General features: G+C 42.7%; 1 protein-coding gene across 4 annotated transcripts in view; it reads left to right on the top strand.

The window, feature by feature from the left end:
* NAV2 (neuron navigator 2) overlaps positions 1 to 13,879 on the top strand; it is a gene marked incomplete at both ends in the record, with an annotated part of 363,557 nt that overhangs the window by 152,684 nt on the left and 196,994 nt on the right. For 3 of the 4 annotated variants that reach the window (XM_080345863.1, XM_080345862.1, XM_080345861.1), the window contains one exon: positions 2,803 to 3,552. The exons of the other annotated variant lie outside the window; for it this stretch is intronic. In XM_080345863.1, the coding sequence (XP_080201989.1) occupies positions 3,295 to 3,552 (258 nt within the window). Of the gene's footprint in view, positions 1 to 2,802; positions 3,553 to 13,879 lie in introns of those variants that run through there. 4 annotated transcript variants of the gene reach the window in all.

The following is a 13,879-nucleotide window of genomic DNA, read 5'->3' as shown; positions in this document are numbered from 1 at the left end:
AACATAAAGCTGTCAATTAGATCTTCTAATAGCTTTTAAACATTACTATATTTTACGACTAGACCTAAAATTAGCCTTGTTTTCAGACTTGGATCTTTTTCAAGCTGTTCGTACTTCAGCCCAACCTTCTTTTAGCCAGCAAGGCTGAGTTTTCAGCACTGAACAATGGAAATGGTATCGGAGCGTTTGACACATTTCTGCTCCCATAACTACCAGTCCTTTCATTCTTCATCGAGTTATTGGGCTTTGAGATGTTCTATATTGTTGTCTTTAAGCTGAAACTGTGCACAGGGGGGTAAACATGAGAAGATGCATCTCGGTGAGGTGGATGAGTAGAGATGTGCAGTTTCCAATCTGAGATCAGTGTATAAACAGACTAGGGGGAAAGCAGGTTCTCCAAAAAACAACAACAACAACAACAAAAATTACCCTCTTTGAGGTCATACAAAGCAGCTTATGGAGCTGGTCTATGTGAAAGCAGATGTGCTTAAAAATCCCAGCAACAACCAAAACTCTTGTGTGCTGTGGGAACCTGAATTACACAATCAAGGGACAGTGCTAAGCAGGATAGATGGCAAACTGAAGTGATATTTTTTCCAGGCTTTGCTTTTGGTTTTAAATAATCTAGTTCCTGTAAGACATCTCAAACAAGCAAACAAACTCCCCAAGCCAGCAACAACAACAAAAAACCCCACGTAGCACAGCTGATGTCTTCTGAAACTGTGTTTTGTTAATAGAGGCGGACTGTTTTACATTGCAATGTTGGGGAAGAATGGTACTTTATCATGAGCAGAACACACTTTTCTGACTTTAATTTCCACTTCTGCCACTTACTTACTATTAACTCTTGGTAAGTCATTTGAGATGACATCCACAGAAGGATCCAGGATGGACCTCTCATCTGTTTTCCATTTCCTAAAATCCTATGCTAATCCTGCTACCTAATCCTGGAGACACCTACAATCCAGAAATGCCTCATTTTTCTATTCGAAAGAGTCTCAGATGTAAAAACCTGGATTTTGCACATTTAAAACCTTCCCAAAAGTCCGAGCGTCTGCCAGGCAGGACGCAGCTCCCCTTGCAATGGGTGGTGGGGTGTGTTTCAGACCTGCTTCCCCGGGTAGCTCCGTGGGTTGGATGCTCACCCAGCTTGTATTTCATATATTTCAAGGATGGGTTCATTGCTTGCTGGGGTCACTCCTGTCTTCAGGCAGTGGGTGAGCTGGGAATAAGGAGCTGAAGGAAGTGTCCCTGTTCGGGAAATAATGCCCATGAGGACAGGCTGAGAGAGCTGGGGTGTTCAGCCTGGAAAAAGGAAGGGTCCACAGAGACCTTTCCATACTTAAAGGAGCCCTACAAGAAAGATGGGGACAGACTTTTTAGCAGGGCCTGTTGTGATGGGACAAGAGCTGCTGGTTTTAAACTAGAAGAGGGGAGATTCAGGCCAGACATGAGGAAGAAATATTTTCCCCCGAGGGTGGTAAAACACTGGCCCAAGTTGGCCAGAGAGGTGGTGGATGAACCATCCCTGGAGACATCCCAGGCCAGGCTGGACGGGGCTCTGAGCAACCTGAGCTGGTGAAGATGTCCCTGCTCATGGCAGGGGGGGCACTGGAGGACCCTTGAAGGTCCCTTCAACCGAAACTATTCGGTGATTCTGTGATACCCGGGGCTGTGATGAGGATGTGATTTAAAATGCACATTTCATGCCCACATCTTGTGTTGGCTTTGTGAGATCACTCCGGGGTGCCTTCTCTCTATATATAAAGTAAGAAACCTCTGTGGTAACTCAAAGCCTTTGGCTGTCTGAAAATTAGGTGTTGTGGTGGTGTATATTCCACTGCTAAAACACCCTTACGGGTCCTAAGGCATCTCTTGGTTTCCATGCTGATAATCCTTGATGGTGCCCTGTGGGCAGAGAGAGGGATATGGGCACCTCTCAAACGTGTCCTACATAGGGAGTCAGGGGGATATAAGGGATGGTGGCATCTGCAGAGCAGCACCAGGAGGAACCTGTGACAGTGACAGAAAGAATCCAAAAAGCCAAGTGTTGCTATAATAGGCCTGCATTACTCACTGTGCTTATTCAAATTCCTGTTGACGCTGGCAGCGGCGGTTTTCCCGAACAGCAACGAACAATGAGTCATCTCCAGGTGTTTTTATTTGAAAGCGCTGCTTTTTTTTTTTTTTTCAATTTCAAAAAGAACCCGGTTCGCAGCTCCTTCCGAGCATCCCTCCCTCCCCCTCCGAGCATCCCGCCCCCCCGGGCATCCCTCCCCTCGGAGCCGCTTTGCCGGGGGCTCCCTGCCCGCCGCAGGACTCCAGGCCGCTCCTCCCCCTGCAGAGAGCACTGATTTATTTATTATTTGGTGCGTGTTCCCGCTCGGAGCAGGCGGGGCTGGGCCGGGGCCGCCCCCGCCGGGCAGAGGCGCGGGATGCGCCGGGCGGGACCCCGCTCCACTGCGGGAGGAGAAAATGCGGTGGCGGCGGCTGCTTTCTCTTCCCTCTGACAGCTGAATTACTCGCTTTTTGTATTTCTTTTGAATCCTCCAGCACTGGGGGGAGCCGGGAAATTTGGTGGCCATTGGCGTATTTTTATTTAAAACTGCTGCCGGCGGACGTTTCTCCTTTTACTCCGGCATCGTTGTCCTGTTCGCAGCTATTAAGGCTTAAGAAGCTTGATTCTCTAAGGCTCGTATCCAAGGGCATCAGTCATTAACACACTGAGCTACATCTGCTTCTTGGCTAAGACTGAAGAAAGACATCTTAAGCTGGAAATCCTGCTCACTCGCTCTCCAGTGCGTACGGAAGGGGAAGCATATGCAGCAGCAGGTTCCTTTTCATTTTATTCCAAAAGGCTGCCTCACTTCGGAGATGCAGTGACGAGATAATGGAGTGAAAGTCTCTCATTTCCAGGGAAGAAAATTAGAGGAGTCAGCCAGAGAAAGGAAGGAGCAAGTTAAATAACAGCAGAAATAGGAAGGAGGACTGCAGTGAAGAACTGAAAATAATATTAGAGGAAACAGGTGGAAGGCTGGCGTAAAGCTGGGAGATATTTTAGGCTGGAAGTGGTGTGGTTTTATTTTATTTTATTTTTCTTTCCTCCTTTTTTTTTGTTATTATTTTTTTTTATTGTCAGTTTTAAATTCTAAGCTGGTTTTGGAGATCCCTGCAGTAAAGCAGACTGCTCCAGTGTAGAGCATCTTCCCCACCGTGTCCTTTTCTCCCTCCCTGCCTGCTGTCTCTGCTGTTGCCGCTGCTGACAGAAACGTGTTAGGAGAGCAGAAAGAGAAAATGCCAGCCATCCTGGTAGCCTCCAAAATGAAATCGGGACTACCTAAACCCATACACAGCGCTGCTCCCATCGTGCACGTCCCGACGGCCAGGACCATCCCACAGCCCTGTTACCTGAAGTTTGGGAACAAGGTGGAGGTGACGAAGCCATTGTATTCCAGCCAGATCCCTCTCAAGTCTCCGAATGGACAAGAGAACGCAGGAGATGGGCTCCCACCAAGGAAGAGCTGCTTGGTAGAGAATGGATTTGACACACAGGTTAGAAGGCACCAAATGCTGGGGAGGTGTATGTGGGAATTTGTGTCTGTATTGAATGTGTAGCAGGTTTTCTGAGGCAAGACAGTGGTGTGACCAGCAGCAAGAGAAGGGCTGCATGTGTGTGTGTGTGTAACAACATCTGTCCGCAGCGGCGGAACGTTTTATATTCCACATAGTGGCATGTGTTAGCAAGGGGTGGCTTTGTAATTTTGTCAGCATGGTGGAGCTGCTGGGGTGGGGAGGGCTGGAGCCGTGCGTGCCCTTTGCCTCCGTTGCCTTCTCTATCGCCTTTGCTTCAACTTGGGGGATTTGCAGAAGGGAGATGGTAGAGGTGTTGTTTCTGGGGTGTGTTCTTTGTGTTCTTTCTGTAGGTGCTAATTGTCAGGGCTGGGTCGTGCCTGGGATGGGGAGAGAGATTGCGGGTTGTCACGAATGTGTTTTGTGTGTGGTCGTGTACTGGTGTGGAGCGTCAGTCGTGTGAACGTTTTGTATTTGTAGTTGTGTGGGGAGTGGATGGGAGGCAGTGCTTGATGCTAAATTACAACGTGCGTGTCGTTCTAATTAAATAGATTATATATTAAATGAATACACAAGTGGAATTGTTTCAATACTATATGTGCATGACATCATAGGATGCAGCACCTGGTCAATATGCATTTTTTAGGTTTCTCTTTCATGTGCATCACTTTTCTAACCTATTTTTATGCATGCTGCTTCCTGTGTAGGGAGGAGGAATGCTCCTTTTCCAGCTCGTTTAATTTCTGTCAGCAGGGCGATGTTCCAGCGTGGCCGGGGTCGCCCTGTGCCGCCGATGCCGCGTGTGCTGGGCAGCGGGAGCAGAGTCCGTGTTCGCGTACTACGGTGTGAGCAGAGCAGATGGGCTGCTGCAGCGAGCAGAATTCATTAACGTTCTATAGACACTGCCGTATAGCGGCGTGATGGATTTTGGCAACAGCCATATACATTACAAGCTGCTTCTACCAATAGCTGAGCCCAGTAGAAGGTGATACCATTATACTGGGATAGGGAAATGACGATTGATACTTATCTCTTATTTTTCCTCCTTTACTTTCTTTGAGGAATAATGGGCCATCCCTCCCATCTAGATTTTGAAATCTATGTCCTCGTAACCCTGTTCTGTTAAGACAAGTGTGGCTACTGACTGGGCATGTTTGGCCCCATGCCCTGCATTTTGGGATATGCTGCAGGGTGACACATTGGGCTGCTCAGACCAGGCAAATATGACTGTAGCAGTTCCTGAGGGACCGGGAGCAGGAAAAGGAGACAGATGAGTAGTGGTGGCAGCAGACGGAGCGACCTGCCCATCACATCTTGTTCTTAAAGGAAAAACAAGCAGGCTTTTTCTCTTGTGCTGGAGTCTGTCCTTGGATTATGACATGTCAGCAGAATCTCATTATGTGCCGCTCTTTCAGACACACCTCAGTTTCTGCATAGAAATATACATTCCTGCAAAAGTGATTGTTATTCATAAATACTTTCTCATCTTAGATTATAATCTAAGAGATCCTGCCAGTGGCAGCCGTTTGCAGCAAAAGAAGGGAATTCTATGGGGTTTTTAACCCTTATGCAGATGTGGAGCAAACCTCATTCTTTTCTATCCTAATCATAAAAGGGTCTTCGTGCTAACTTGTTATATCTAAACAGGGAGTGATTTTTGGCCAAAGGAATTTCAGATCATTTTGAGTTTTGAATAACTTCAAGAGCAGGAGAAATCCAAAGCTTTGCCTTTCTCACTAACCTCATTTGGGTAGCGGTCTCAGCAGATGACCAGCACCTTTTAAGGTGTGAACCAGTGAGGTTTGTTGTACTGTCCATTATCCCGAATAAACACAGTCCTTTTTTGTTGGTCTTAGTGATCCAACTTTGATCCCTCTGTCCACAGAAGCATGCAGGTCTTTGCCATTCAAGGTGGCAGTTTAGAACATTGGTCTATATCTAAAGGAGATTTTTCCAGCTCAGTTGTATCAAGGGCACTTTTCTTTCTTGTTCTCCTGTCCATCCCTCCCAAGGGAGAAGGAATGGGATGGATGGGCAGCTGCCAGGTGCTGTGACAGCAGCTGAAGCATTTTGATCTTGGAAAACCTTCAGCTACATTTTCAGGCTTTCTGATAATAAGCCTAGTAAGGCTTAGTCTTAAACACTGTGTTATGACTAAATATCTCCAGAATCATATAGACATCCTATGGGGGTGATCACTTGCTTCTCTGGATATTTTATCTTAAGCACCAATGTGCCCCTCACCATTTTACTGTACAGGCATCTGGTGTCCTCTGTGACTCAGAAGAGTTATATTCTTATCATGACATTTTGCGTTTAGATCCTGAAGTTGGCCTAACACCAAATGTTTTGGCACGTATCTTCTGTGGATCTTGGTCCCCGCATGGAGTTTGCAGCCCATGGGGAAGGACAGAACATCCCCTGTGTGGGTAGACAGAGAATTAAAACAATTGTGGCCATTGAATCGAAGACCAAAGAGCAGAAATAAGAATGACCAAACTCTATTTAACTTGTGCTGTATTCCATGCTGAGGCTGAACTTGGAGTTCGCAGCCACAAACTCCCTCTTGGAGTTCAAGGATTAAGCTGTTTCTATCGAAACGCAAGGTGGTATCAGGCCACTTCCAACACAAGTGGCAAAGAATTGCTTTTGTACAATTGCTGAGCATTTGCTCAGTGTGGGGTATCTGAGTTCAGTTTCTATTTCAACACAAGGGAATTCAAACTCTTATCTCTGAATGGTTTCATAATCAACAACCCACAGGATGTTCTGGGAGTATTTTAGGGAGTTGCTCTTAATCCTGTTCAAGTTGCTCCTCTTTGCACTACACAACACAGAATTCAGTTCCGTGTACAGAATAAGGACAGAGCAACTTGACCTCATGTTTAGGACATCTGCTGATGGAAAGAGATGATGATGGTGATGAAACAAAGAGGTTGTACACGTTAATTTTTCTGTCCCATCATGGTGTATGAACACTTCCACTTGGAATTTGTGTCTGCCTGTTTCTCTGCGCTTACTTCACTGCTTATTCTGGAGAAGTGTCTGGTGCAGAGACCAGAAGTCACCATGTGAAGATACTGGACCATGTTCTAATGCTGGATTAGTGTGTTTGAAGCCACTGGCACACCAGCGCTAGGTTCATGAGCTTTTTTAGTGCCAGGTGGTACCTATCTTGAGCCTCATTCTTCAGATAATAGCACTGAAGGTGCTATTCATTAAAATACTCTTTTTTTTTTCTTTTTAACTACTGAAAATTAAGGTGTCCCACTTGAGAAATGTGCTGTCAGTGAAAACTCCTCAGTATTTTGATTTCTTTTTTTTCTTCTTAGTATGGTTTTACATGTCTAAACTGGATTTTATAGTAACTGGAAGTTTTGTGCCTTAAGGCCATATAAGGGCAATGTGTTATTTAAAATGCCGTGCAATTTATAAAAAGCGTTCTTCAGAGTATTTCAAAGCCACTTTCCAAAGAAAGGTCTGAGGGTTTTAGTATCAAGCCCATTGTAAATGCTAGCTGGAAATCCTAGGTCGATGAATCATGGCAGTATAATTCCTATTTTATTGTTACTGATACACACTCTCAATTCATTTTTCCATATTAAATTCCCTGTGCCGTGCACAACAGTATCCTACTGTTGCACTGGTGCTTATTTTGTCTAATTTGAAAACACCGCCAATAAATTGTACCCATATTTAGAGAGCATTGTTTTGGAAATATTTAACTTTGTTGCCAGAGAAACTTTGGTCAAGTAGATAGCAAGATAGTGATCTTCCGTATACAAAATGTTATTTATTAGTTATTGTGAAAAAGTCATATTTATTTGGCTACTAAATTTGCATTAGTTACTTAAGACAGAAGTCATTGCCAATTAGAAGTCCATGGGCATGGTAAGATTTTTCATGCAGGTTGCAAGAAGGAAGATGCTGTTCCAGGAATACAGGCTATTGCCATGTTGTTGTGAAAGCCACCAAAGGAGATCATGGATTTAATTACCATGTTTATTGCTGCTATGTTCTATTTTCTAGCTTCTTGATTTTCATTCTCTGGAGAACCTATAAAAATAATCAGTTTGTGTCTTAAGCAAGTGTAGCAGTCCTAAAAGCACCAGGACCTCTAAGTCATTGGTCCTACCCTTCCACTAAAACACTTCCAGTTGACAGGCACCTACTGAACCTGGTATTAAATCTGTATGTTCAGCAATTACCAATAATTGTCTTTAATATTTAGCAGAGAGGGGTGAGACTTGGTATTTCTTTGCAAGCTTCTTTGCAAATTCATTTGCTGGAAGTTGGGTGAAGGTCCTCTTGTGGTGGACACAGAAGGCAGGTGCTCACTAGGTGTTACTGCTCTCTTTGTCTACACCAGGCAAACTAAATTCTTTTAACCTTCTTTTAATTCAGTTTAAAACTACATAGATGTTGTCTGCAATAAAACTACCTTGCTCAGCTAGATTTTTCTTCCCAGTTTGTGAAGATCATATTGAGTTGGTCATTCTAGATCCTGGGCATTCTAGATCTCCCCATCTTCTAGTCTTACACTGAATTTTTCTTCTAGCAATTTAGTTCTTCTTTCCCAGTTTGTGAACATCATCTACATCTGGGCTGTTCTAGACCTAGGTTGTGCTCAAAAAAACATTTGCAATACTTGTGGAGATTAGAAGCAACCCTGGTTTTTTTGCTGTATAGCCATCCTGTAGTCCAAGTCAATGACAGTGGTATGGAATGGAATTGGTAGAGAAGCTCCACTACAGATCTATTGGGAAGCCATTCCCAGGTTGATAGCACACTACTGACTGATTTCAGGGTGTTTTTCAGTCAGTTTTGCACTGCCTTGAAGTAGAATCATAGAATTATTTCAGTTGGAAGAGACCCTCAGGATCATTGAGTCCAACCATAACCTAATTCTGGCACTAAACCATGTCCCTAAGAAGCTCATCTAAACGCCTTTTAGACCCCTCCAGGGTTGGTGACTCCACCACTGCCCTGGGCAGCCTGTCCCAGTGCTTCACAACCCTTTCAGTGAAGAATTTTTCCCTAATCTCCAATCTAAACCTCCCCTGGTGCAGCTTGAGGCCATTTCCTCTCATCCTATCGCTTGTTACTTGGGAGAAGAGACCAACCCCCTCCACACTCCAAGCTCCTTTCAGTCAGTTCAGAGATCAGAAGGTCTCCCCTCAGCCACCAAGCTGCCCACAAATTGATTGATTCATAGGTTGCTCCAGTATTTTTCCACTCTTCAAATTTAGGCTCAGATCAACCATTTGATGAGCCACGTCTGTTGGCTGTTGGTTCCTCTGCCTCACCATCCCGTTCCCATGCCATCAGCTGTCCAAATGAAGCCTTATATTTCAGATATTGCTAATTACTTTTCTACACTTCAATTAACTTTATCAAAAGCCATTTATACCTCCATATCGCTGTCGTGCTAACGCGAAGCTTCATAGAAAGATGAATAAAGCATATTGCAGGGAAATTATGCCTTCCATTCTCACGTGCATTAGCAATTTTTTGTAAGATACTGGGCTTCACGGTTTTACTACAGAACCCTCTTACAGGAGGGGTAGAAATCAGTCAAATCTTTATCTGGACCCAGTTTAAATTTAGATTTACATCGACTGTTTTGAGTGCCATTATATGAGCTACCTCAGTGATGTAAAATTTGGTCTCGCTACCAGTGCTGAGCTAATTATAAAAGAAATTATGGGAAATGTGGTGAGTAATACTGATAATCACAAAATATAGCTTTTTGCAGTGCTGGAAGAAACCAAATGTAGTCATGTTTAGGATGTGCACAAAGGAGAAATTTTAGTGAAGAGTTGGGAAAACCTAGGAAAAACTATAGATTCAGGCTATCAAAAGATATAACCACAAACATTTTAAATCGGTATAAATGAGGTTGCTTATATAATTATGTACCTAAGTACCTTCCTCTAAATAAATCCTTGCTGTATCTTGCCTTCTGATGGACTTTTTTTGACACACTATAAGCAATCTGAGGCTATTAAGTAGCCAGATTCTTTTTCTAGTTATGATTACAATGGTTTTGATAATATGTTTATAGATTCATATCAGTAAATATTAAATCCTTCCAGGCTTCTTACATATGAAATATTACCACACAGAACACAAGAAAATAATTCTCAAATTGTTTTATTGTGATTATTAACATGGAGTTTTCGGTGATCTGTCTTTTAATGTAAAGAGCTATGCTTTTTAATGCATTCAAAGAAAATATGTGAGATTGCACTATAAACCCGTGAGATTCTTTGATTATCAAGTTTTCATTTAGAATATGCAAAGGGTCAAACTTGGATTCAAAGTTTCACTTAGTTTTTAATTGTACTGGATAATGAATGAAAATGGTTTTTTGTTCTGATTTCAGTTTAACTGCGACAGTTCTTGAAAAAAAGAGCATTTGTTCATCGTATGATGTTCCTTCCTAAATACAGACACCTTTACTGTCCAATTGCCCAAGATAAGATTTGTAGAGATATTTATTTATTGTTGAGCTAATAACGCTGCAGTTGAATTCACTCAAGTTTTTACAGTCCATAGTAGTGGTTTTGAAACACTCATTTATTACGACCTTTTTTCCTGCTTCCAGTTTAATTTTTATGCTATTTCTCTGATCTTTGCTAATAGGAGCTTCCAAATTTTAACATACTTAACCTAAGAGCACTCCTTAGAGGTGAGGATATTGTTCTTATTTTATAAATGATTGGCTAAGGCACAATGAAACTCACCCAAGGTCATGAAGTCTGCAGTGCTGTAGAAAATTACTTGCTAGTCCCCTGACTATTAGATTATCTTTCTCCTTTGCTGCTACTTGTTAATCAGTTCAAAATGCTTATGCATATGGTGTCCATGTGTTCTCCCTCTGCCCTTGAAACTGTTAGTTTATGCCATAAAATTGTGATTCTTAAGTGAACGCTTTAACTTTCTTCATCCTTGTTTTAATAAATAATTTTAATCACCTTTTCCCTGATACTTCATTTACGGCTACACCCAAGCAGGACACTTTGGTCCTCTAACCAAAAATGAGTTAATAATTCTTTTCTTCCTCCTTGCATGTCTTTGCAATGGGGAATTTCTTTGACAGCTTTTCAATATTTGCTTTTTAATTTCCTAGATTGTTTGGCCTTTGTGCATTCCTCAGAACTTCTCTTTCACAGAATCCCAGAATGTCAGGGGTTGAAGGGATCTGGAAAGCTCATCCAGTGCAATGCCCCCATGGAGCAGGAACACCCAGATGAGGTTACACAGGAAGGTGTCCAGGCGGGTTGGAATGTCTGCAGAGAAGGAGACTCCACAACCCCCCTGGGCAGCCTGGGCCAGGCTCTGCCACCCTCACCATGAAGAAGTTTCTTCTCATATTTAAGTGGAACCTCTTGTGTTCCAGTTTGCACCCATTACCCCTTGTCCTACTGTTGGTTGTCACCGAGAAGAGCCTGGCTCCATCCTCCTGACACTCACCCTTTATATATTGATCACCATGAATGAGGTCACCCTTCAGTCTCCTCCAGCTCCAGAGCCCCAGCTCCCTCAGCCTTTCCTCACACGGGAGATGCTCCACTCCCTCCAGCATCTTTGTTGCCCTGCGCTGGACTCTCTCCAGCAGTTCCCTGTCCTGCTGGAACTGAGGGGCCCAGAACTGGACACAAGATTCCAGGTGTGGTCTCCCCAGGGCAGAGTAGAGGGCAGGAGAACCTCTCTGACCTACTGACCACCCCCCTTCTAATCCACCCCAGGATGCCATTGGCCTTCCTGGCCACAAGTGCCCAGTGCTGGCTCATGGTCACCCTGCTGTCCCCAGGACTCCCAGGTCCCTTTTCCCTACGCTGCTCTCTAATAGATCATTCCCTAGCCTTCTTGGTGCATGCGTTGTATTTCAGTTCTGATAGACACTCACTCTCTGCTGGGGGCTTGTTGGAACTTGTCTTCAACACAGAAGAATTAAGTGTTTCCATCTACCCAGCTGCTACCTGGTGTATCTGATTTGTGGCTGTTCAAATACGGATAGAAGAATTTTAATTTGAGGAGCAAGCGTAACGTGAAGGAACTGAAAGACAAAGCACCTGTGTGTATCATAGACCCAGCACAGGCAGGACTTGAGCAGTACCAGAGTTCTCTCATCAGAAACCTGTCCTGAAGGAATCTCTAGGAGATGCAGAGAGGAGGGACAGGGATATAACCAGAATAAAACAACAGATACTGGATTTTAAAATGAGTGGTGCTAGACCTGAGCTTCACTTCTCAAAAAGAAAAATCAAATTATAAAGAAGGGGACTGGTAAACAAAACATGAACCTTTCTCGAGTTTCAAGTATCTGGGAGGTACCAAAAAGAAATAAAATTATGAGGCCAACACCACCTGTGTTCTTTTTTTCTGGTGATAGGGTATCAGAAGAAAAGTCTTTATTTTACTGAGATTGGAAGGGCAGATTCAGTTCTTGGGTTTGGAAATTCAGGGCTGCTTTTGGCTATTTTTATTTCCCTTTGAGAAACATTGTCTGCTCTGTAATTTCAGTTTCTAGATTATCTCACCACTAGATGTAAATCTCTGTTTATTTCGAGAGTATCTTAATGCTTTAGCCAACAATTCCCCTTTTCCTACCAAATAGAAGAAATAAAGGAGGGATTTAAATCAGTAATTATTTTGTTTGAACTTCCCAAATTTGCAACACAGAATAAATATTTTAAGTGCTGCTTAAGAAGATACAGTTGGATAAAGTGATAGCTGGGCCTTTAGTGGAATGATGTGTGTTCTGTTCTTCCATTTTTCCCCATTTGCTTTCCACTTGTTTAAGCTTTGGAGGCTAATCTTTCTACTTTTATTCTGGTATAAATCAAGATATGTTCTTAAAATTTAACCCATTAATTTATTTTTTCCTTGCAGCAAACTGTAGAATCTCATTCTCCTGAGAAGTTCACCTGGCTAAAAATACCCTGTTTGAATATTATTTTTAGGAACATCTGTATTTGAAGTATATAAATGGTCAGATTTTATGTGTATTATTAGATATGAACTGTTGGTACATTTTGTAACAGGAAGCTGCTGGTTTTCCATTCACCAAGAACTGGAATTCAGTCAAACACTTGGCACTTACTTGTATGCCTCTAATTTTATCTGTAAATTGTTTTTTCTGCAATAGTTTGTGGAAACATTCTCCGTTTCTTCAGTTTTGCAAATCATAGGCATGGAAATAACAGCTAAAGCTTAGAACAAATAAACCACTTATTAAAATAAATAACAGTGAAACCATTTCACTTCTTAGTTTAAAACAGGGTGAGATCTGTAGCTTTATTATGATTCTACCCCTTTTTTTCATCTTGAAAGTATTTTTAGGTGTGCTATCCTTGGATTATTTTTCATTTTACTTTTCAGTTATTTTAGAGTTGGAAGCAACATGTGGGAAAACAATACATGAGAGGAAAGAAATATCTAACTTCTGGATTTCAAAATACACTTTTACCAGGACGTTTCTCCCTATGCGTGTTCAGTTTTGGACTGTAATATCATCATATTTTGACAATGCCTTGTTTATCCCGTAGCCTCTTCTTAAATTTTACCTTGTGTCCATCCCTTGTCTTGAATATTACCCTAAGTCCTCTTCCTATTCTCAGCTTGCATGGCCTTTTTCTCTACAGCTATGGCTAGAAGTTGCCATATCCTCTCTTTGATAGGAAAGAGTCCCTTAATCTCCTTATTTTACCTGTCCCGTCACTAGTATTAGTGTGTTTCTTCTGCCTTGTCCTTTATGTGGTGACCACCATGGTATAATCCAAAAGTGCATTGTGGTGTGTCCACGTTTATGGTGTAGACTTTAGAATTGTCTGTAGGTAGCAAAGCAAGGCTCTATGGAAGGAACCAGCAGCTGTAGAGAAAGTCCATGGGCTACTTTCCAGTGGTAGTTATCGAGGTTTTATTTTATATAAGCAAGAAGGAAAACTTACGGATTGTAGAGACCGAGGAACGAGGGATTGGCGGGTATTGGTTTGGTAGCAGTAGTACTATGCTTGACAAGAAAACATGGTTAGGTCTGTGAAACGTTAGTTCTTGGGCAGTAAATTGATGGATTAATCAGCGTTTCCTTTGAAAGTGGAAGTCTGTTTATTCATAAGAGTTCGAAGTGCCATTTATTAGTCCTTCCTTCATGCTCCAGGAGCTCACAGGAGTGGGGGCCAAGGTACATGATGTGCTGCTCTCTCCATGCCTTGGGTGGAGAAGGATGGGTTCTTCAACACAATGGTCCCAGAGGCGTTAAATACATAAGCAAAAAAACAGGGCAACCAGACAAGAAAACCCC

This window comes from Nesoenas mayeri (genome assembly GCF_963082525.1).
Source record: "Nesoenas mayeri genome assembly, chromosome: 5".
Lineage (NCBI taxonomy): Eukaryota > Metazoa > Chordata > Aves > Columbiformes > Columbidae > Nesoenas > Nesoenas mayeri.
The sequence above is the reverse complement of the archived record's forward strand: the minus strand, read 5'-3'. Positions and strand labels throughout refer to the sequence as shown.